The sequence below is a fragment of the Oncorhynchus clarkii genome, chromosome 2 (genome assembly GCF_045791955.1).
Source record: "Oncorhynchus clarkii lewisi isolate Uvic-CL-2024 chromosome 2, UVic_Ocla_1.0, whole genome shotgun sequence".
Lineage (NCBI taxonomy): Eukaryota > Metazoa > Chordata > Actinopteri > Salmoniformes > Salmonidae > Oncorhynchus > Oncorhynchus clarkii.
Window position 1 is genome coordinate 8,982,551 of NC_092148.1, and position 23,416 is coordinate 9,005,966.

General features: G+C 46.2%; 2 protein-coding genes across 4 annotated transcripts in view; one reads left to right on the forward strand and one right to left on the reverse strand.

Moving 5' to 3' along the window:
* Positions 1 to 23,416, forward strand: part of LOC139420661 (disintegrin and metalloproteinase domain-containing protein 22-like) — a 105,879-nt gene that overhangs the window by 76,766 nt on the left and 5,697 nt on the right. For both annotated transcript variants that reach the window (XM_071170878.1, XM_071170887.1), the window contains exons 7-23: positions 9,024 to 9,093; positions 9,408 to 9,484; positions 10,175 to 10,249; positions 10,430 to 10,501; positions 13,194 to 13,360; positions 14,109 to 14,193; positions 14,316 to 14,406; positions 14,504 to 14,555; positions 18,197 to 18,296; positions 18,491 to 18,562; positions 18,677 to 18,769; positions 20,005 to 20,136; positions 20,226 to 20,289; positions 20,419 to 20,524; positions 20,690 to 20,809; positions 21,477 to 21,645; positions 21,786 to 21,897. In XM_071170878.1, coding sequence (XP_071026979.1) covers positions 9,024 to 9,093; positions 9,408 to 9,484; positions 10,175 to 10,249; positions 10,430 to 10,501; positions 13,194 to 13,360; positions 14,109 to 14,193; positions 14,316 to 14,406; positions 14,504 to 14,555; positions 18,197 to 18,296; positions 18,491 to 18,562; positions 18,677 to 18,769; positions 20,005 to 20,136; positions 20,226 to 20,289; positions 20,419 to 20,524; positions 20,690 to 20,809; positions 21,477 to 21,645; positions 21,786 to 21,897 — 1,657 coding nt within the window. The remainder of the gene's footprint in view (positions 1 to 9,023; positions 9,094 to 9,407; positions 9,485 to 10,174; positions 10,250 to 10,429; positions 10,502 to 13,193; positions 13,361 to 14,108; positions 14,194 to 14,315; positions 14,407 to 14,503; positions 14,556 to 18,196; positions 18,297 to 18,490; positions 18,563 to 18,676; positions 18,770 to 20,004; positions 20,137 to 20,225; positions 20,290 to 20,418; positions 20,525 to 20,689; positions 20,810 to 21,476; positions 21,646 to 21,785; positions 21,898 to 23,416) is intronic.
* On the reverse strand, positions 2,309 to 8,839 carry LOC139420676 (claudin-12-like). 2 transcript variants are annotated; one of them, XM_071170899.1, is made up of 3 exons: positions 8,695 to 8,839; positions 7,511 to 7,768; positions 2,309 to 7,347 (listed from the first exon to the last, which is right to left on the reverse strand). In XM_071170899.1, the coding sequence occupies exons 2-3, from the start codon at positions 7,727 to 7,729 to the stop codon at positions 6,541 to 6,543; spliced, it is 1,026 nt and encodes a 341-aa protein (XP_071027000.1). In that variant the 5' UTR covers positions 7,730 to 7,768; positions 8,695 to 8,839; the 3' UTR covers positions 2,309 to 6,540. The 2 variants fall into 2 exon arrangements, with proteins under 2 accessions (XP_071027000.1, XP_071027008.1); XM_071170907.1 differs by having other exon boundaries at positions 2,316 to 7,347; positions 7,511 to 7,763; positions 8,695 to 8,826.

The window sequence follows — 23,416 nt, forward strand, 5'->3', positions numbered from 1 at the left end:
ACACACAGCTGTACTTGCATCCTCTCTGCAATGTTCTGTTTGTACACCCCATTGATTTTAAAGTATATTTTTAGCATTTTCCTTCACCCTGCTTCAGTGTGTGTGTGTGTGTGTGTGTGTGTGTGTGTGTGTGTGTGTGTGTGTGTGTGTGTGTGTGTGTGTGTGTGTGTGGCGGCATAACTCCTGTCTGCCATAAGGCTAATCCATCTGCCCTCCTTCGACCTGGACAGAACCAGCCAAGAGGAACCAGAATCAGGGAGCCAGGCAGCATGAAGGCAGCCAAGAGGAACCAGAACCAGGGATCCAGGCAGTAGGAAGGCAGCCAAGAGTAACCAGAACCAGGGAGCCAAGAGTAACCAGAACCAGGGAGCTAGGCAGTAGGAAGGCAGACAAGAGGAACCAGAACCAGGGAGCCAGGCAGCAGGAAGGCAGCCAAGAGGAGCCAAAACCAGGGAGCCACGAGTAACCAGAAGCAGGGAGCTAGCCAGTAGGAAGGCAGCCAAGAGGAGCCAGAACCAGGGAGCCAGGCAGAAGGAAGGCAGCCAAGAGGAGCCAGAACCAATGAGCCAGCCAGTAGGAAAGGAGCCAAGAGGGACCAGAACCAGGGAGCCAGGCAGCAGGAAGGCAGCCAAGAGGGACCAGAACCAGGGAGCCAGGCAGCAGGAAGGGAGCCAAGAGGGACCAGAACTAGGGAGTCAGGCAGCAGAAAGGGAGCCAAGATGAACCAGAACCAGAGAGCCAGGCAGCAGGAACGTGGCCAAGACGAACCAGAACCAGGGAGCCAGGCAGCAGAAAGGGAGCCAAGAGGGACCGGAACCAGGGAGCCAAGATGAACCGGAGCCGGGCAGCAGGAAGGGAGCCAATAGGAACCAGAACCAGGGAGCCAGGCAGCAGAAAGGGAGCCAACACGAACCAGAACCAGGGAGCCAGGCAGCAGGAAGGAAGCCAAGAGGAACCAGGGAGCCAGGCAGCAGGAAGAGAGCCAAGAGGCTGACTAACATGGCTCTATGTGGGCAGGATGTTGGGACTGGGATTCTGGGACCGGTTCTCTGCAAGATGCTGCTCCTCCTCCAGAGGACTGGCCACCCCACATAGCCTGGTTCCTCTCTAGGTTTCTTCCTAGGTTTTGGCCTTTCTAGGGAGTTTTTCCTAGCCACCGTGCTTCTACACCTGCATTGCTTGCTGTTTGGGGTTTTAGGCTGGGTTTCTGTACAGCACTTTGAGATATCAGCTGATGTACGAAGGGCTATATAAATACATTTGATTTTGATTTGATTTGCTGCTTTAGCAAAATCTGTGTGTGTGTGTGTCCATGTTTGCGTGTGTGTGTGTGTGTTTGTTTGTGTGTGTGTGTGTGTGTGTGTAGGAGGGAGTTTATGCTGAGTTGTCTTTGTACAGAACACCATATGTCTGGCTCTCACGGTTGTGCCACCCCCTGCCCTGCCCCCACCTGCACCACCCTGCACTGCCTGTCTCAATAAAAGATGGATGTTATTATAGGGAATGTGAATTAAAGCTTCATGTTTGGGCATTCCTCTCCTTTGCATAGAAATAGGATTAACAGAATGTATAGAGCACATAGCACATAGAAAGGTTGTGGTGATCAGCATCACAGAATGTAACATTCCAAAAACAGCCCTTCCTGGATGGTGGATTGGCTAGTTTACAAAGAACCAGTCGTCTCAATGGGGATGCTCAGTGGATTCCCTCTCTGTACCCAGGACTTCTCAGACTACCCAGTCCCTCAGGCTGTGCTGGGGCTAGGGCTGGTTAGGGAGGTGTGGGGGATGGGGCTTGATGGAAACGTGGTGGTGAGGGTGGAGGGTGTGAAGACTGGGGGGGGGGGGGGGGGGGGTGAAGCTGATAGCCTATGAATGTGCAGGCTTGGAGGGGGGGGGGGGGGGGTAGTGGTGGTGAGGGGGGTTGAGGACTAGGGGGATCCTTTGTGGCCTTTAGCCAAGCCCCTTCATACACTCTAATGTAACACACACACACAAACACAGGACGAATCCTTGGAACTCCTAAGCCTGAAATAAAGGGGTGCTGAAAGGGGTGCCCCCCCCCCAACACACTCTATATTAATTCATCCGAGATACGGTCTCCCCCAGCAACCCAGGCCACGCCCTGTTCTTTTGTCCAAGGACATCTGAGCCCATCTGTGTGAGACCCTAATCCTACTCACGACACACACCCCGTGGACTGCATGTGTGTGTGTGTATGTGTGTGTTTGTAGGCAGTTGTCCCCCCAAACTGCTATCCTACCTTACCAAAAAGGGATTCATCAGGAAACAAAGAGAATTGGACAAGAGAACATTATACGGGATTCATTTGAGATTACTGTTTCTTAGCAAAGTCCAAACATTAACCAGCATATTCATGTGTACAAAACATTATTCTACATAGCTCACATATTCTGAAATGAAACTGCATATTAATACATACACATGTATCATGAAACAGAATAATAAAGAACAGACATGATACAGATTAAACTGTCAGTTCTGTTCTGTATAGAAATCTACCATCACACTGACATGACCTGCAGCATTTAGGTTTGCGATCCACCACTAATCACATTGGCAACATGAAAGAGTGAGATTAAACAGAGTACTGGTTGGTGTGAAGACTGTCTGTGGGATGATGAGAGATGGTGTCTGTCCTTAGGGGGTTTTGTGACACACATCAAAGACTGTAACTCAATGGAGAGAGCTCACTCATCAAAGACTGTGTATGATGATAGAGTTAGCTCACTGCCTGGTTGTTTCTGCCTGCACTGATGTGGAGGAAGCTGTTCTCTATGGACAAAGGCTGAGTTGGTTTAGGCCTCCCTGCGTGTGAGTGCTCCCAACAGGTCTGGACCTTTATGGCAGACCTTCAGAGCATTGTTGCTGGTTCAAGCCCATTTAAATAGTACTGGTGTAGTTTGTTCATACTGTTATTACACAGTGTTCTATTCAGGCCCAGTCCCTAAAGGAAACACCATGTTATCAGTGGCAGGAACTAACTCCCTCAGGTTGGAAGAAACCTACTCTCAACTCGTCATTGTCTTTGCTATCAGAATGTGAACTATAGTCTTGTCTCTGCTCTTCATGCTGCTTCAGTCCTTAACAGAACAATATGTCTGTCTTGGTTCAGAGTGTAGCCAGGGTTACCAGAACAATATGTCTGTCTTGGTTCAGAAGAGTGTAGCCAGATTTACCAGAACAATATGTCTGTCTTGGTTCAGAGTGTAGCCAGGGTTACCAGAACAATATGTCTGTCTTAGTTCAGAGTGTAGCCAGGGTTATCAGAACAATATGTCTGTCTTGGTTCAGAGTGTAGCCAGGGTTACCAGAACAATATGTCTGTCTTGGTTCAGAGTGTAGCCAGGGTTATCAGAACAATATGTCTGTCTTGGTTCAGTGTATCCAGGGTTACCAGAACAATATGTCTGTCTTAGTTCAGAGTGTAGCCAGGGTTATCAGAACAATATGTCTGTCTTGGTTCAGAGTGTAGCCAGGGTTATCAGAACAATATGTCTGTCTTGGTTCAGAGTGTAGCCAGGGTTATCAGAACAATATGTCTGTCTTGGTTCAGAGTGTAGCCAGGGTTACCAGAACAATATGTCTGTCTTGGTTCAGAAGAGTGTAGTCAGGGTTACCAGAACAATATGTCTGTCTTGGTTCAGTGTAGCCAGGGTTACCAGAACAATATGTCTGTCTTGGTTCAGAGTGTAGCCAGGGTAACCAGAACAATATGTCTGTCTTGGTTCAGTGTAGCCAGGATTACCAGAACAATATGTCTGTCTTGATTCAGAATGTAGCCAGGGTTATCAGAACAATATGTCTGTCTTGGTTCAGAGTGTAGCCAGGGTAACCAGAACAATATGTCTGTCTTGATTCAGAATGTAGCCAGGGTTACCAGAACAATATGTCTGTCTTGGTTCAGTGTAGCCAGGGTTACCAGAACAATATGTCTGTCTTGATTCAGAATGTAGCCAGGGAACCGTTTTTAGTGGACCTTACAGTGTCAAAAATCCTTTGGTCTCCTCAGCCTTCGGTGACAGCTAGCCTCTCAGCGGGTTGCTAACGCTCACGGTCCACTCTGTCTGTCGCGTCTGTCACTCCAAGATGTGACAGCGGACTTCCTGGGGTCAGACAAGGCTCTCTGTGTGTGTGTGTCAGACAGACAGTTTCTGTCTGTCTCGAGGCGAGACAGCATGCTGTCATCACCAAATCTGAATTAAACAATAATAACAAACTGACCTGGTGAGAAAAACTGAAAATTAAAAAGTGCTGTCAGGTTTTTCTAGGCCATATATTTCCATGTACTGTGTCACTGACTGTGTAAATAGGATGGGCCAGCAACCAACACTGCTCCCTGGAATATGTACGAATCATAGCCTATTAGCCCGTAAAGGATTTTTTAAATAAATGCTTTAAAATGCACTTTCTATTCCCGAAGGCCACAAAATGTCTCATTTCCATCCGTCTTTCAATTAGCAACTCATTGGGCGAGTTACAGGGACCTATCCAGCCCTACTTATCAGTGCAGATGAAGGCGAGGATACTGTTGGTGAACAGACCTTACAGCCCATTAATCACTACTCTGACTGATCAATAAAGTGCCAAAGTGGAGCTATAACCAGCTGACACAGCACTAACCCTGAGGACCGGAAACAACCCATTACCCTGCTGCTTGTAATCCAATCTGCCTGCCAGATAAACCCAGCTCCATCTCAACCAGCCCTCTCTGTCTCTCAGCCTTTTGGCTGAACTGGTTCACCCAGTTCAAATCACAGCACGCCAGGCCAGCCGGCTAAATGACTCCAACTAATACATTCACTCAGAATCACTGCAAACAGGTGACTAATTTTAGTGTGGCCTTTCTCTGGCCCTGTTAATCATGTTAAGTACTTAGTAATGGTAAATACATCTCTGGTGGTACTGTGACACCAGTATTAGTCATCGTCGGCCGTGGCGAGGAACACAGTGTAATTAGATACAAATTTTATTGAGAAAAAGGTCTGATGAACAAAGACATTTTCCATAGAGATAAGAACAGACTGTACATGCAGCACTGCAACAGAGAGAGCATGGCTGATACAAAGGGTATTTAAGATTAAGTCAACACACGAGTTAGAGGAAAGTTTGGTCAAAACTAGTGTTTAGGGATAGAATGCAACATAAATCACAGAATCCCTTCTCTAGATTGTAGAATCATAAGAGGCCCAGTGCATTCAGTCAGTGTTCTACCACTTTAGAACCAGCACAACCAATGGAATGTGATGTTACAGTGTAGTGAACCCCCCCTCCCCTTCATGTGAAATCAATGACAGTTTATTTAACTAGGCAAGTCAGTTAACAGCCTACCCCGGAAAATGCTGGGCCAATTGTGCGCCGCCCTATCATGGCGATACAGCCTGGAATCAAAAGAGGGTCTGTAGTGACACCTCTAGCACTGAGATGCTGCGCCAGTAGTGGATGAATGAAGTGGAAACAAGAGTAGCTCTACGTTTGCTTACACAGCTCAGTGTAGACGTACAATTTGACAAAAAGGACAGGCGACAGATGGCAGTGTTCCGGAGCTAAAATAAGATGTTCCTTTTGACGTTCCTTTGGTCTGAGTAGCAGACAGAGTCACAGAGGAGCAGTATGTGTTCTGGTTCAATCATATCTCCCAGGCACCTTAACAAAGGAGACAGGTCAACAACTACATTCATGATATTGCACTTTGTGACATCTGCTAATGTAAAAAGGGCTTTATACATTTGATTGATATTCGGTGGCATCATGATATGTGAATTAGATACAAAATGATCTAATTTATGTGTACATATAAAAAGTCATGTCCTTAGAGCCACTGCTGTACTGTTGATGGGTAAATAGGATGAGTCATTAGGACATTCCCATGTCATCTCACATGTTACAGCATATTATAATATCTCCAACGCCCAAAAACAGCAGGTGTAGAAAACTAGCAGAACAAAAGAAACAGTAACATATTACAGTATTAATACAAAAACAGAATAACTAAGCAATGTAATATGGCTGTTCTGAACAAGGCACAGCAGTAGTATTTCTTAACAGACCAATAATATAAACAGGCACAACAAAGACATCAGTCAGTTAGTGTCACTTCCTTTTACCTCACTACATCAAGTTACCTCACGGTTAAAGTACAGTTTAGTTCATTTCTTAGCAGTTGAAATATTAGTGAACACAATATACACAGTGTAGAAATGCTATGATGTTTCAAGCAGATTTACATTAAGAGATGTACAAATAGGTGCAATTAGAAAACAATATTTTCTATCAAAATGTAACAGTGAATTCAGACTTCATTATGGGGCATCTCTGGTGTCCTTTCACCAGATGTGGAGCCTGCATACTAAACTGTGTCTAACAGTGCAGTGCTTGGTGGAGTGACGCACAGTTGTATTTCTAGTGCAGACTGACCAACAGTCATATCCTTCACTGACAGTACACACCCTTTACAGGAGACAGGACAGTTAAATGGAACCAGGACTCAGTGTTCTTGCAGCAGCCCTCCCTCCCTCCCTCAGAGGTCTTGTGTTAGAACAGGGATGTCTATCTCTATGCCAGACATGCGTGAGCGTGTGGAGTAGCGGTGGCCTACGTAGCTGGGGGCGTAGCCCACCTGAGAGGGGGCATAACTCTGGGACAGGGCATAGCTGTAAGCCTGGTTCTGCCCCACCTCTGACCCATACCCATCCGGGGCTGACATCTGGGACATATAGACCTGCTGAGGCTGCTGGGCCAGTGGGGCTACGCTCTGAGGGTAGCCCTGGGAGGGAGCGTAGGGCTGGGCATCCATCACAGTGGGGACGTACCCCTGTGGAGGGAAGGTCTGAGGGGGTCCGTAGACAGGGGAGGGGGGGTACCCATTGGCTGTGAGGGGCTGGGTGGAGAGGGAGTTAGGAAGTGTGGGGAGAGGCAGCCAGAAGGGAGAGGGTAGCTTCTTACACATGCAGTACCACATGAACATCAGCAGGGCGGCGAGCATGAGGCCGCCGGAACAGCCGATGGCCACGTAGACCGCGAACCCGTCTGAGAAGATGCGGTCGTACTTGATGTTCATCTCTTTAGTCCGGAACAGGAACCACACGGAAGGTGCCAGGGCGATAGCACCGCCCAGGAACAGGAACATCCCGGCCACTAGGTGGCAGCCTGCGCTGTTGACCAGACAGCGGGTACTCTTGATGTCTGTCTCAGCCTTATCAGAGCAGCAGCAGGTCTTAGACATGCCTGCCATACACAGCACCAGGGCCAGGGAGCCAAACAGTAGCCCAGTCGGCAGGCAGAACTGGAGCAGTCTCAGGTCCAACTGGTCCACTTTAGAATACCACTGTGGGGAAAAGGAATAAATGAGAAGTGATTTATGCAAATCTCAAATGACAACCTGTTTCCTGTATAGTGCACTACTTTAGAGCCCTATGTGGCAGCGCACCATATGGGGGGAATATGGGATGCTGTATGTCCTTATGATTGTGCGATCATCAGACCCGTACCTCTGAGTCGTAGTAGTAGCAGCCAGAGTAGCCATCTTGTTTCACACACTTGGCCCACAGGCCATCATAGACACTGATGTTCTTGGCGTTTTTGTTGAAGTTGACAAGTCGTGTCACTCGCCACTGTGGGATCAGCGCCGCCACAGCGATGCCGCCCACGGAGATGAAGGCGATGATGAAGGAGAAGGCATTGGTGGCGTGGATGTCCCGGCACGACATAGTCGCAGACAGGAGGTGATGTCAACAGGACTTCCTGTTCTTTTGGATAAAGAGAGAAAGGGAAAACGAGGGAGATCAGTACTCAGTCAGATGAACTGATCATCCAGATTTAGAGGCCTGTTTAGCTCTGAATATAAATAGAAGTGACATAGCACTTCCTATTCTGCATGGCAGGGAGACCTTTCTGCTTGAAAACAATCCACAGCATTACACTGTACTCTTAAACAGCATCAAAGTTTACGCCACTGAGGGAGGTGACCCAGCTACAGGCAAACCCCTTATATGTTCCTATTCACTAACACAGTTGACCTAGAATCTGCATGTGACTGAAAACAATGCTCTCATTTCATTGGAACTCAGACACTTACAAACTAAGCCTATTAGGCAAGTACTGTAGTACTACTCCATAACAGGGTCTGTCCAGAAAAACAATGGACAATAGACTGGACTACCCTTTACTACCGTTGACAATGGTTGTTGCGCCGTAATGCTTCTCAATGCAGTAAACTCAATTGTCTCAAAGTAGAACCCGTTATTTACCAATGTGTAACTGGCTCACTATGTTTACAGCGCTGGAATATAACGTTAACTTACTGTGTGGATGTTCTACGGAGCAGACTAGCATAACATGACAGACACGTAATAAGAATTCAGTAGTGAATGCGTGTAGTCAGTGCGCAGCTAGCTAATTAGCTATAATTCAATTAGCTAGTTAGCCTACTACCTTACTTTAGTGGTTCTCCCCGTATGCTTGTGAAGTTGTGGATATGTAATTTAGCTGTGATGTCTTCTACATGTAGCTGTTCAAACAATGTTGATACAAGCTAGCAATCATTACCCAGCTGACTAGCTAGTTAACGTTAGCTAGAAACCTGTTGCGCCCTGGATTGTCGAAAAGATGGGACTAGCTATCTAAACGCTAGAGCTCAACTGAGTCTATGAAAAAGAGTGGTCGAACTTCATACCTTTGATTTTTGTAACGTTAACGCGTTTATTAGGGCGAAATCGCAGCCATTCCAATTCGTTGTTGAGTTTTTCAGTTCCAAGGAGCTGCTTCCCGTCCGTAGCGCACTCGCTTCTTGCGCGTCCCCGTGGTTGGCAAGAGAATGTGACGTCACCCGCTCATTCATATTCACATTGTACTGGCCTTGGTCTGTGAGGTTGACTGATGATGACAGACAGCGCACTTTATTCAGTTTATATGAATATACATGGTTGGATGATTTAAAAAAATATATATACAAAAAAATAGAGAAAATAATGAATAATGACCTTTCTTTCTAATGTCTTGCAGGGTGATGTCCAGATCCACATGATCTATAAATCAGCAGGACAAGAGGCAGCAGCATACTTCCTTCCTATTGGTAAGGTATCTGCTGTAAGAGTTATGAGGGGTGGATTCAATTAACAAACTATTGGAAAACTGACAAATAAAATAAATATTGCAAAACTATTAGTTCTGGCCACACAATCTGATTGGTCACCATGAGTTGCAGCTGAACCAATATCCAGTATCAGAGCCGTAGGCCTATAGAAACACATAAGTCTGAGTAAACATAATATAGAACTGCATAGCTTGGTTACTGTTAGATGTGGAGAACGTTATAGTGAATGTTATAACCCTATACGCTAACAAACAATAATACGCTAACCCTCCTTTGTTTTTGTTTTTCCCCAGTTGACCTCCCAGAGCCTCCTTTCCCCAGCCCTCCATTTCCTGGGTCAAAGGTCGTCCACAGGAGGAAGAAAAGACAGGTGAGTGAGAACTGTAGAAGGCCCCAGGTTTTCCTCCTGCTATCCCTATGGTCACAGTTATGGAGGAGTCATAATTTACTGTAACTGGGGAAGGAATGCTGAGAAAGGAGTCATCTTGAGTTCAGTCGTGTGTGTGGTGTGTGTGTGTGGTTGAGAGAGTGTGTGTGTACTATATAATCGTGCATGCTTATGTGTGTCTGTATGAGCGTGTTGGAGATAATTAAATAGTGCTCTGCGTGTTCTTCACGTTGTTGACTTTGCATTCTGTATGTTAATTCACTGAGGTAGAAATGAAGGTGATTTCCTTGTCACCCCTCTCATCCTCTTCTTATAAAATATTCACCATGTGAGTGAAGGTTGTTCTCTGTGGCTCCTCATCCTCCACTGCCTGCAGACAGACAAACTGGTGTGGATGTGTCTGCATCTCTCTCTCTCTCTCTCTCTGTTCTCTTGCTTTTTCTCTCTTTCTCTCCTGAGAGCTAAATAGGCAGGGTTTACAGGAAAGCACAGACAGACCTGATGCGGTTGAAACATTCCATCATCCCAGCATCATTCTTCCTGTTTCTATGATGTATTTTGGTGGAAACAGTCATCATACAAATATAATGTTTGTACAGTAAGAGAGAGAGTTTTAATGCGTGTGTGTTAGATCCATTGAGGCTTACAGTCTGGTCCGTGTTGCTCTCGTAGGCCCCGCGGGTTGGGGGCAGTGTGGCCGAGGAGACCAAGTACATCGAGCTGATGGTGATCAACGACCATCTGATGGTGAGAGCAGTCCATCTGTGTGTGTTTATGATTGTGTGTGTGTGCTCTTTCTTTCACTGATGTTACCCCCAATAAAGAAGCCAAGGGTTCAGGTATAAGACTGACGATCTCTCTCTCTCTCTCTCTCTCTCTCTCTCTCTCTCTCTCTCTCTCTCTCTCTCTCTCTCTCTCTCTCTCCAGTATAAAAAGCATCGTCTCTCTGTTGGTCAGACAAATAACTACGCTAAGTCTGTGGTCAATATGGCTGATATGGTAAGTTACCTAACATAATCTTTTTGGTATTGGATATTTTGAGCTACATGAGCCTAGAGACAGTAGACTAATCTGGTCTTTAGAATCTCAACCGATCAAGGGCGGAATCTTCAGTGTCACCGTCTGCAACGATAACTGGTCTCCTCAGCCTCGTCTGTCTGCTGTGCTGCTGAAATCTGATAGGCCCGTTGCAGAGGACAGGGTCACATTTGAAAGCTGATAGGCTGGTGGAAAAGGGTCATATCTGTTTGCGTGCCCTTGATATTTAGTGATGACATAAAAAGGATGCTACAGTGCCTTGTGAAAGTATTCGGCCCCCTTGAACTTTGCGACCTTTTGCCACATTTCAGGCTTCTAACATAAAGATATAAAACTGTATTTTTTTGTGAAGAATCAACAACAAGTGGGACACAATCATGAAGTGGAACGACATTTATTGGATATTTCAAACTTTTTTAACAAATCAAAAACTGAAAAATTGGGCGTGCAAAATTATTCAGCCCCCTTAAGTTAATACTTTGTAGCGCCACCTTTTGCTGCGATTACAGCTGTAAGTCGCTTGGGGTATGTCTCTATCAGTTTTGCACATCGAGAGACTGACATTTTTTCCCATTCCTCCTTGCAAAACAGCTCGAGCTCAGTGAGGTTGGATGGAGAGCATTTGTGAACAGCAGTTTTCAGTTCTTTCCACAGATTCTCAATTGGATTCAGGTCTGGACTTTGACTTGGCCATTCTAACACCTGGATATGTTTATTTTTGAACCATTCCATTGTAGATTTTGCTTTATGTTTTGGATCATTGTCTTGTTGGAAGACAAATCTCCGTCCCAGTCTCAGGTCTTTTGCAGACTCCATCAGGTTTTCTTCCAGAATGGTCCTGTATTTGGCTCCATCCATCTTCCCATCAATTTTAACCATCTTCCCTGTCCCTGCTGAAGAAAAGCAGGCCCAAACCATGATGCTGCCACCACCATGTTTGACAGTGGGGATGGTGTGTTCAGCTGTGTTGCTTTTACGCCAAACATAACGTTTTGCATTGTTGCCAAAAAGTTCAATTTTGGTTTCATCTGACCAGAGCACCTTCTTCCACATGTTTGGTGTGTCTCCCAGGTGGCTTGTGGCAAACTTTAAACAACACTTTTTATGGATATCTTTAAGAAATGGCTTTCTTCTTGCCACTCTTCCATAAAGGCCAGATTTGTGCAATATACGACTGATTGTTGTCCTATGGACAGAGTCTCCCACCTCAGCTGTAGATCTCTGCAGTTCATCCAGAGTGATCATGGGCCTCTTGGCTGCATCTCTGATCAGTCTTCGCCTTGTATGAGCTGAAAGTTTAGAGGGACGGCCAGGTCTTGATAGATTTGCAGTGGTCTGATACTCCTTCCATTTCAATATTATCGCTTGCACAGTGCTCCTTGGGATGTTTAAAGCTTGGGAAATCTTTTTGTATCCAAATCCGGCTTTAAACTTCTTCACAACAGTATCTCGGACCTGCCTGGTGTGTTCCTTGTTCTTCACGATGCTCTCTGCGCTTTTAACGGACCTCTGAGACTATCACAGTGCAGGTGCATTTATACGGAGACTTGATTACACACATGTGGATTGTATTTATCATCATTAGTCATTTAGGTCAACATTGGATCATTCAGAGATCCTCACTGAACTTCTGGAGAGAGTTTGCTGCACTGAAAGTAAAGGGGCTGAATAATTTTGCACGCCCAATTTTTCAGTTTTTGATTGTTAAAAAAGTTTGAAATATCCAATAAATGTTGTTCCACTTCATGATTGTGTCCCACTTGTTGTTGATTCTTCACAAAAAAATATAGTTTTATATCTTTATGTTTGAAGCCTGAAATGTGGCAAAAGGTTGCAAAGTTCAAGGGGGCCGAATACTTTCGCAAGGCACTGTATATAGGGAATGGTGTGTGTTTGATAGATGTTTTGTTTTAAGAATAGAACTGAAAGCGTCCCTGTCCACTGTGCATTGTTGATTTAATGGAATGTTTTTGACTTACTGTGCAACCACAAACAGACAAACAGACAGGCCTAAATACAGACAACAGTGACCCTTCCTGTACCCTCCCTCTCCTCTGTGCATCAGTCCATCCCTCGCTCCTCTCTGCGCACCTGAGCCTAAAAACAAACAACAATCCCCTCCCTTCTTCTCCTCCATCAATCCTCTCCTTTCTCCCCTCTCAATCTCTGTCCATATGAGACTACTGCTGGTATTCAGTTAAATCAATCAATCTTTACAGGTGTCCTTTCCTCCCTCCCTCCCCTCACCGTCTCCACTGTTTATCTGGGCAGTCAAACAGGTTGTTTAATAGATTTTCATCCTATTCAGGCAAACATGTTCTCTCACTGTACCACAAGTCCCCATTGTGTCCTTTGAAGAGACTATTAGCCTCTGTTGATTCTGTCTGGCCACTGAGCAGTGTTCTCATAAGCTGCTCAGATTAGAATCACAAACACTACCATTATTTGTTGTTATCCCCCCAGACATAAGTCTGTTGGAATGGATGTTGTCATTAGATCTCAGTCAGCTTTCAAAGTCATTTAGGTCATTTAAGTAGCTTTGTAGAAAATGTTTTGATGTCAGTCAACTCTCAAGAGACAGACAGCACTGTGTTTCCTGTAGCTGTTCTGTTGGTCTGATGTTTGGTGTTCTGATGTCACCCTCCCTTCCCAGATCTTCAAGGAGCAACTCAACACCCGCATCGTGCTAGTTGCCATGGAGACGTGGGCGGCTGACAACCGGTTTAACATCGACGACGACCCCATGGTGACCTTGAGGGAGTTCATGAAGTACAGACGAGACTTCATCAAGGAGAAGTGTGACTCTGTGCATCTTTTCTCGTAAGCCTGTCTGTCTCTGTGTGGGGTGGGGGAGAGGGGGTGGTATGGGTTCTGTCTGTCTCTGTGTGGGGTGGGGGAGAGGGGGTGGTATGGGTTCTGTCTGTCTCTGTGTGGGGTGGGGAAGAGGGGGTGGTATGGGTTCTGTCTGTCTCTGTGTGGGGTGGAGGAGAAGGGGTGGTATGGGTTCTGTCTGTCTCTGTGTGGGGTGGAGGAGAGGGGGTGGTATGGGTTCTGTCTGTCTCTGTGTGGGGTGGAGGAGAGGGGGTGGTATGGGTTCTGTCTGTCTCTGTGTGGGGTGGAGGAGAGGGGGTGGTATGGGATCTATCTATCTCTGTGTGGGGTGGAGGAGAGGGGGTGGTATGGGTTCTGTCTGTCTCTGTGTGGGGTGGAGGAGAGGGGGTGGTATGGGATCTATCTATCTCTGTGTGGGGTGGGGGAGAGGGGGTGGTATGGGTTTTGTCTGTCTCTGTGTGGGGTGGAGGAGAGGAGGTGGTACGGGTTCTGTCTGTTTCTGAGAGAGAGTGGCATGGGTTCAGTCTGTCTCTGAGTGTGTGACTAAATGTGACTAAAATGTGATGCATTTTAGTCACTTCAAACCATGCTTCCTGTCAGACTGATTTGTAATAGACTGTCATAGCCCCAAATGAAAAAGTTAACATTGGCTGTTGGTGACATCCTTATTTGACTGGAGAAAAAAGTCTGGGAACCCCTGGTTTAGAGATTTAATCACTTCCTCTCTTTTTACCAGAGGGAACCGGTTCCATAGCAGCTGGGGAGGAGCTTCCTATATGGGAGGAGTCTGTTCTCTAACTAAAGGAGGAGGAGTCAATGAGGTAGGCCCTGCTTCAGGATGAAAATGGACCTTAATCAGCATCTCTTTTAGGCACAATTTAAGAACTTATTCTCTCTCTCTGTTCTCTCTCTTTCTTTCTTTTCTCCTCCCTTCCTCTGTCAGTATGGCAAGACAGATGAGATGGCCATAACCCTGGCCCAGTCTCTGGGACAAAACATTGGCATCTTTTCTGACAAGAAGAGGATCCTCAACGGTACACACACACACACACACACACACAGGCCACACACACACTGGCCACACACACACACACTGGCCACACAGAGACGTGTATGTTGTGTGTTCCACAGGCGAGTGCAAGTGTGATGACCGTTGGTCTGGCTGCATCATGGATGATGTTGGGTAAGTTTCCTCTAAAGTACTTTGTTTCCCAAACAACCCGTCGCACACTGCCATGGCAACAGACCCCATCTCCCGCGGCAATGCCGACATTCCAAACGTGTGTTCCCTCTGTGCATCTCTGTGTCGCTGTGATGTCATAGTGTGTTAGTCTCTTAGAGAAGAGGGTTGTCACTATCTGACCATGTTAGAAAGGATGGAAGTACTGCACTTTTAACCACTAACCCTAACTCACAATAACCTTACCCCTAACTCTCACCCTTAAGCCTAACCCTCAACCTTAAACCTAACCCTAACCCTGAACCTAACCTTAACTTCGACTAAGAACTAATATCTCATATACTTGTTCATCAGTTCTGATGATAATGCCACCTTTGTTCATCTTAGACTGGCCAGAAAGTGACTACCCAGAAAAATAGTCAGTCTGACTTAGTTGGACATTTAGACAGGGAAGATCATCTGAATCAGGACAAATAATACATTCACAGTGATTATCTTGTTAGTGTTGACTGGGTTAACAATGTCTGGAGCATTAGAAAATACTTTAGATGGCGTTGTAGTTCAGGAAATATTCCACTAGATGGCAGTAGAGGCTGTTGTTTACTCCAGACATCAGTAACTTCAGCCACTGGACTGTTTGGCCAGGGATTCATATTAGTAATACTATCTGTGAGTGATTGGTCATGTCCTGAACTGCTACGTAGAGTTTCACCAATCACATTCTATATTCTGAATAATATGTTATACCTCTCTTGGTTAACTGTGGAGCTCTTGTACTGTCCTTGTCAGCCAAATGTTTACCGTTCATTGTGTGTTTCTGTGTGTACACGCTTGCTGCTTTGCAGCTTGTGTGTTTGAGTGTATCTATATGGATGCAACTGTGTGTGAGCGCTGTGTGTGAGCTCTGTGTGTGAGCGCTGTGTGTGAGCTCTGTGTGTGAGCGCTGTGTGTGAGCGCTGTGTGTGTTAGTATGGAGGATGTGTGTCTTTACCCCTCTTCTTTAATACCTCTTGCGTTTCCCCTCAATCCCAAATGGGACAGCAGGTGAGCAGAAGCTTGGCTGGAACGCTGCTCGTGCAGTTTGAACCAATCGGCTGCCTGGAAGGGTTGCCAGTCATCTCAACCTTTCCCATTCCATCCAATAGCATTACGGCCTCTGTGGCTCGACGTCCCGCCGTAGCTTCGTCTTCTTCAGAGGATGATGATGCAGTGTAAAGAAATACAGCTCTGTGGTCTGAGCTCAGCTGTATTTATTTATGTTCATTATGTACATATATTTTTCAGATTTATTTTCATATATTTTTTCAGTTTTGGGCTGATGTCACTCGCTGAGCACTTTTGGAGCAACGGATTGTTCTACTGTTATACTCATAGGGGGGAATCCCTTTTCCCCCTTAAAGCTTTGACAATGAGCCCTACCCATCATGTCTTGTCCATCTAACCGATTGATACAGTCTGCAATGTCATTCCCGTACGAGACCAATATGATTTATCTCCATTAATACTGTACTCAACAGCACGGACCCCTTTTAGGATTCTATCTTTGATATTGTTATCTGACTTTAGCAACCTCTCCGTGGGGTCAGCATGTCAAAGGTCAGAAGTTATTATTTACCCTTTCCCCAGCACATGGCTCTTACCCAGACTCCCTCTCTCTAAGCAGAGGTCAATGGTATTTCAGACACTCGTATTCAATGAGCAAGTATCAGTCACTTGTTATTTTCTCTTCTCAGCGCCTCTGCATGTCTGTTCCTGTTAACTAATACTGACAGTCTACTGTGTGGTGGTTCTCTCCATCAAAAGGGTTGGGGTTCTATCTGGGTTCCTTAAATAATGTGTGTTCTATCTCTGTGTGTGTGTGTGTGTGTGTGTGTGTGTGTGTGTGTGTGTGTGTGTGTGTGTGTGTGTGTGTGTGTGTGTGTGTGTGTGTGTGTGTGCGTGTGTGCGTGTGTGTGCGTGTGTGTGTGCGTGCGTGCGTGCGCACAATTGGGTTGTTAGCCAGCCTGGGGGTGCCATAATGCACTGGATGAATGAGAGACTTGTGGTTGTATCACACTGGGTTCCTCTGTGTCAGGTTCTTCATTACTGAGGGTTTTACTATGTTGAGGCTATGTTGGGGCCACCGCCCACAAATGGGAAATGTTCTTTATCAGTCATCATACACTATCCTCTCTTCATTTAGAGTGTTTAGCGAGAGGGAAGAAGAGACCGAGAGAAACATAGAAAGAATTAAGGGAGGGTTAATGTATATCTATATTGCCAGTGATTCATTGGAGGTCTATCTCTCTCTCTCTGTTATTGTGAGCCTTTGTTTGATTCCTAATCAAACTATCACTACTATTGTAAGTGCTACAATAACCCAAACTCAACTCAGCCCCTTGACTTCCACCATTTCCTTTCTCCGGGAAATCTCCTGTTGGGCCCAGGATTTGCTGCATTGTGTTTACAGCACTAGCTCCCATTAGCCACTCACTAGCATTACTACTCAAAGCGGATACATATTTGCTGTATCATTTAGCAACAGTGCTATGGCGAGACAGGACAATAGCATCTGAGGCTAAGCCCTGATTGCAGGAATGCAGAGCAGCAAGGGGCCAACACTAACAATGACAGACTAACAACAGAAAGACCCCTGATTGCAGGAATGCAGAGCAGCAAGGGGCCGACTAACAACAGAAAGACCCCTGATTGCAGGAATGCAGAGCAGCAAGGGGCCGACTAACAACAGAAAGACCCCTGATTGCAGGAATGCAGAGCAGCAAGGGGCCGACTAACAACAGAAAGACCCCTGATTGCAGGAATGCAGAGCAGCAAGGGGCCGACTAACAACAGAAAGACCCATGATTGAGTGGCAATTGCTTACTGTAAAACCAGGTGCTATTGATTACTTCAGGGCAAAGGTAGTTTGCAGAAATTTATTAATTTCAAGTCAATCAATTTCTGCAACAAAAGACACCTTTGTCCTTAAGCTATCAATGGGACCTGATTTCTGCCACCACACATCACAGATTGTGCGTAGGTTATGATTCACAACCAGAAGCAACAACAAGGACAATAACAACAACAATAATGTGACAAATATTATTTCCTCTACACACCATCAGTCAATATTAATCTTGTATGCCAATGCCATACCGCTACTCTCCCTATTCTCTGACCCGGACTCTGACTGTGGTCATCAACAGATCAAAGGTGTGTGTGTGTGTGTGTGTGTGTGTGTGTGTGTGTGTGTGTGTGTGTGTGTGTGTGTGTGTGTGTGTGTGTGTGTGTGTGTGTGTGTGTGTGTGTGTGTGTGTGTGTGTGTGTGTGTGTGTGTGTGTGTGAGTTAGTTAGTTAGTTAGTTAGTTAGTTATTCTATAGATGGTGGCCTGTAAGGGATTGGATTGAACTGAAATGGAACCAACTATTAGAATCATTCAGAAATGTTAGTCAGTCTTGTTCAACACGTCTTGTGGTGAATGCTTCCTTCCTGTTCATATAGGGTCATTTGTAAGTATATACCACACTACTGGCCTTCTCTCCGTAAGGACAACGCTAAAGCAACACAAGAGTGGCACAGTGTGTCTCAGAGGGATGTGTGTTGTTGTTGATGTGCTGCAGTTGTTTCCACTGTAACTGAGTGACTCTGTGGTTGTGTTGAACAGCTTCTACCTGCCCAAGAGGTTCTCCAACTGCAATGTGGAGGAGTACCACACCTTCCTCAACAGTGGTGGTGGAGCCTGTCTCTTCAACAAACCCATAAAGGTACACACACACACACACACACACACACACACACACACACACACACACACACACCCCTGGAGGGGATAATGAAGAAAATAACTTCAAAGCTTATAAAGCACTTTTCTTAAATTTCACCCAAAGCACTTAGATAAACCTAACCTCTCTCCTCTCTCCTCTCTTTCACTCTCCCCACTCGCTCTCTGTGACTCCAGCTGGTTGACCCTCCAGAGTGTGGGAATGGTTTGGTGGAGCCAGGGGAGGAGTGTGACTGTGGTAGCCCAGCGGTGAGTAGCTGAGAGTGGACAGACATTGGCCCTAGACACCTCTGGTCCTGGAGAATCTACAGGGAACCTTGATTCATATGCGTTTGTTTATATGTGTTTGTGTTCCTTCACTAGGAGTGTGAGAGGGAGGGAGAGAAGTGCTGTCAGAAGTGTACACTCACACAAGGCTCAAAGTGTAGCGACGGACTCTGCTGTAACAACTGTCAGGTACAGGACACTATGCATTGTCACATCACGCACTTATGCACATATGCATAATCAATCAATCAATCAAATGTATTTATAAAGCCCTTTTTACACCAGCAAATGTCATGAAGTGTTATGCAGAAACCCAGCCTAAAACCCCAAACAGCAAGCAATGCAGTTGTAGAAGAACGGTGGCTTGGAAAAACTCCCTAGAAAGGCAGGAAGCAAGAGAGGAACCAGGCTCTGAGGGAGTGCCAGTCCTCTTCTGGCTGTGCCGGGTGGAGAGGAACCAGGCTCTGAGGAGTGACACTCCTCTTCTGGCTGTGCCGGGTGGAGAGGAACCAGGCTCTGAGGGAGTGCCAGTCCTCTTCTGGCTGTGCCGGGTGGAGAGGAACCAGGCTCTGAGGAGTGACACTCCTCTTCTGGCTGTGCCGGGTGGAGAGGAACCAGGCTCTGAGGGAGTGCCAGTCCTCTTCTGGCTGTGCCAGGTGGAGAGGAACCAGGCTCTGAGGGAGTGCCAGTCCTCTTCTGGCTGTGCCAGGTGGAGAGGAACCAGGCTCTGAGGGAGTGACAGTCCTCTTCTGGCTGTGCCAGGTGGAGAGGAACCAGGCTCTGAGGGAGTGCCAGTCCTCTTCTGGCTGTGCCAGGTGGAGAGGAACCAGACTCTGAGGGAGTGACAGTCCTTTTCTGGCTGTGCCAGGTGGAGAGGAACCAGGCTCTGAGGGAGTGACAGTCCTCTTCTGGCTGTGCCAGGTGGAGAGGAACCAGGCTCTGAGGGAGTGACAGTCCTCTTCTGGCTGTGCCGGGTGGAGAGGAACCAGGCTTTGAGGGAGTGACAGTCCTCTTCTGGCTGTGCCGGGTGGAGAGGAACCAGGCTTTGAGGGAGTGCCAGTCCTCTTCTGGCTGTGCCAGGTGGAGAGGAACCAGGCTCTGAGGGAGTGACAGTCCTCTTCTGGCTGTGCCGGATGGAGAGGAACCAGGCTCTGAGGGAGTGCCAGTCCTCTTCTGGCTGTGCCGGGTGGAGAGGAACCAGGCTCTGAGGGAGTGCCAGTCCTCTTCTGGCTGTGCCGGGTGGAGATTATAAGAGTGCATGGCCATTAAGACCAGATTGTTCTTCAAGATGTTTAAACGTTCATAGATGACCAGCAGGGTCAAATAATAATTACAGTGGTTGTAGTCTGTACAACAGGTCAGTACTTCAGGAGTAAATGTCATACACCTGCTGACATGCTTTGACCTGTGTTGTGTGTGGGCAGATGGAGTTTATGGGCGTGGTGTGTAGGGAGGCAGTGAATGACTGTGATATTCCAGAGAACTGCACTGGTAACTCCAGCCAGTGTCCCCCGAATGTGCACAAGATGGACGGCTACTCATGTGAAAAGGAACAGGTAAGAGATATCAAGAATAATCAGTGTGGACCAGTTGGTGTGTACAGGTGTGTGTTTGTGTTTGACGTGTACCATTCCTCTGTGTCCAGGGGCGTTGCTTCAACGGGAGGTGCAAGACCAAAGACAGACAGTGCAAGTACCTGTGGGGAGAGAGTGAGTAACAAAACTGTTTTTTGATTCAATCACTGATGAAAACGGTTTTATGTCGACCTCAATGACACTCAATGCAGGGTTATTTATGTAGGTTGTGACATCATCCCTGTTCATTGTTTGATTTTTCAGAGGCGACCGCTGCTGATAAGTTCTGTTATGAGAAGTTGAATATCGAGGGGACAGAGAAGGGGAACTGTGGGAAGGACAAAGACACATGGGTCCAATGCAACAAGCAGTAAGGACACTTGTTTGTGTCACAGTTCTGTTGTGCTTGAATACAATGACATGCCATCACACTGTACTTTTATCCTTGAACATAACATGTGTCCAGCAAAGTTTAGGTAACTAATGGAACCTTAACTTAGAGAGAAGGTTCATCACTACTTCCTGTGTGTTTCAGAGACGTGCATTGTGGGTACCTGCTATGTTCCAACATATCGCCGGCCCCCCGACTAGGAGAGTTGCAGGGGGGACTGACGTCCTTCTCTGTTGCACAGCATAGCGCCTCCCTGGACTGCAGGTACACACACACACACACACACACACACACACACACACACACACACACACACACACACACACACACACACACACACACACACACACACACACACACACACACACACACACACACATCATCATCATCAGACTCTGATTCATTCAGCGTGTTATGGTTCTCCTTGGGTTGCTAAGGAATTACAGTCCATTCATAGATATTTACACACACTGATTGATAAAGCGACCTCCTTATAAAGCGACCTCCTAGCTCTCTCTCTGATGATGCAGGCCTCCAGAGCACATACAGAATAATGCCTCTAGCTCTCTCTCTGACGATGCAGGCCTCCAGAGCACATACAGAATAATGCCTCTAGCTCTCTCTCTGACGATGCAGGCCTCCAGAGCACATACAGAATAATGCCTCTAGCTCTCTCTCTGACGATGCAGGCCTCCAGAGCACATACAGAATAATGCCTCTAGCTCTCTCTCTGACGATGCAGGCCTCCAGAGCACATACAGAATAATGCCTCTAGCTCTCTCTCTGACGATGCAGACCTCCAGAGCACATACAGAATAATGTCTCTAGCTCTCTCTTTGTGAATCCAATTCTATATTTGATTTATGTCCCTGTGTAACTTCTATATGAATGGATCCTCTGTAACTGTGCTGTGTTGTGTGCTGTATGTCAGTGGGGGTCATGTGATGATAGACGGGGACAGTGACCTGGGCTATGTGGAGGATGGGACAGCCTGTGGGACAGAGAGGGTCTGCTTCAACCACAAGTGTCTGCCCCTTCAGGAGTTCAACTTCAGCACCTGCCCTGGAACCACCGAGAAGACCATCTGTTCTGGACACGGGGTACGGATACACACACACAAAAGCACAAACACACACACATGCATGCACACCCACTTTCTCTCTCTCTCTCCAACCTTTCAGCTCCTAATACATATTTTTTTATGTGTGTGCCTGCATGCTTGTGTATGTGTGTGTTGCAGATTTGTAGTAACGAGCTGAAGTGTGTGTGTCACTTGGGTTGGACTGGAGACGATTGTAACTCCACGTCTCCTCTCAGTTACCTGGTGGTTGGACCCACCGCCTCTGTATCAGGTACAAATAACTCCACACGTCTCCCTATCTCTCTCTAACTCTTTCCCTCTCCCCCTATTTATATAAGCCCTGCTTACAAATATCTCTCTCTAACTCTTTCCCTCTCCCCCTATTTATATAAGCCCTGCTTATAAATATCTCTCTGTCTCTCTGTCTCTGTCTCTGTCTCGCTCTTTCCCTCACACTCTCTCTCCCTATCTCTCTCTAACTCTTTCCCTCTCCCCCTATTTATATAAGCCCTGCTTATAAATATCTCTCTCTAACTCTTTCCCTCTCCCCCTATTTATATAAGCCCTGCTTATAAATATCTCTCTCTAACTCTTTCCCTCTCCCCCTATTTATATAAGCCCTGCTTATAAATATCTCTCTCTAACTCTTTCCCTCTCCCCCTATTTACAGTGCCTTGCGAAAGTATTCGGCCCCCTTGAACTTTGCGACCTTTTGCCACATTTCAGGCTTCAAACATAAAGATATAAAACTGTATTTTTTTGTGAAGAATCAACACCAAGTGGGACACAATCATGAAGTGGAACGACATTTATTGGATATTTCAAACTTTTTTAACAAATCAAAAACGGAAAAATTGGGCGTGCAAAATTATTCAGCCCCTTTACTTTCAGTGCAGCAAACTCTCTCCAGAAGTTCAGTGAGGATCTCTGAATGATCCAATGTTGACCTAAATGACTAATGATGATAAATACAATCCACCTGTGTGTAATCAAGTCTCCGTATAAATGCACCTGCACTGTGATAGTCTCAGAGGTCCGTTAAAAGCGCAGAGAGCATCATGAAGAACAAGGAACACACCAGGCAGGTCCGAGATACTGTTGTGAAGAAGTTTAAAGCCGGATTTGGATACAAAAAGATTTCCCAAGCTTTAAACATCCCAAGGAGCCTTTATGGAAGAGTGGCAAGAAGAAAGCCATTTCTTAAAGATATCCATAAAAGGTGTCGTTTAAAGTTTGCCACAAGCCACCTGGGAGACACACCAAACATGTGGAAGAAGGTGCTCTGGTCAGATGAAACCAAAATTGAACTTTTTGGCAACAATGCAAAACGTTATGTTTGGCGTAAAAGCAACACAGCTCATCACCCTGAACACACCATCCCCACTGTCAAACATGGGGGTGGCAGCATCATGGTTTGGGCCTGCTTTTCTTCAGCAGGGACAGGGAAGATGGTTAAAATTGAATTGATGGATGGAGCCAAATACAGGACCATTCTGGAAGAAAACCTGATGGAGTCTGCAAAAGACCTGAGACTGGGACGGAGATTTGTCTTCCAACAAGACAATGATCCAAAACATAAAGCAAAATCTACAATGGAATGGTTCAAAAATAAACATATCCAGGTGTTAGAATGGCCAAGTCAAAGTCCAGACCTGAATCCAATTGAGAATCTGTGGAAAGAACTGAAAACTGCTGTTCACAAATGCTCTCCATCCAACCTCACTGAGCTCGAGCTGTTTTGCAAGGAGGAATGGGAAAAAATGTCAGTCTCTCGATGTGCAAAACTGATA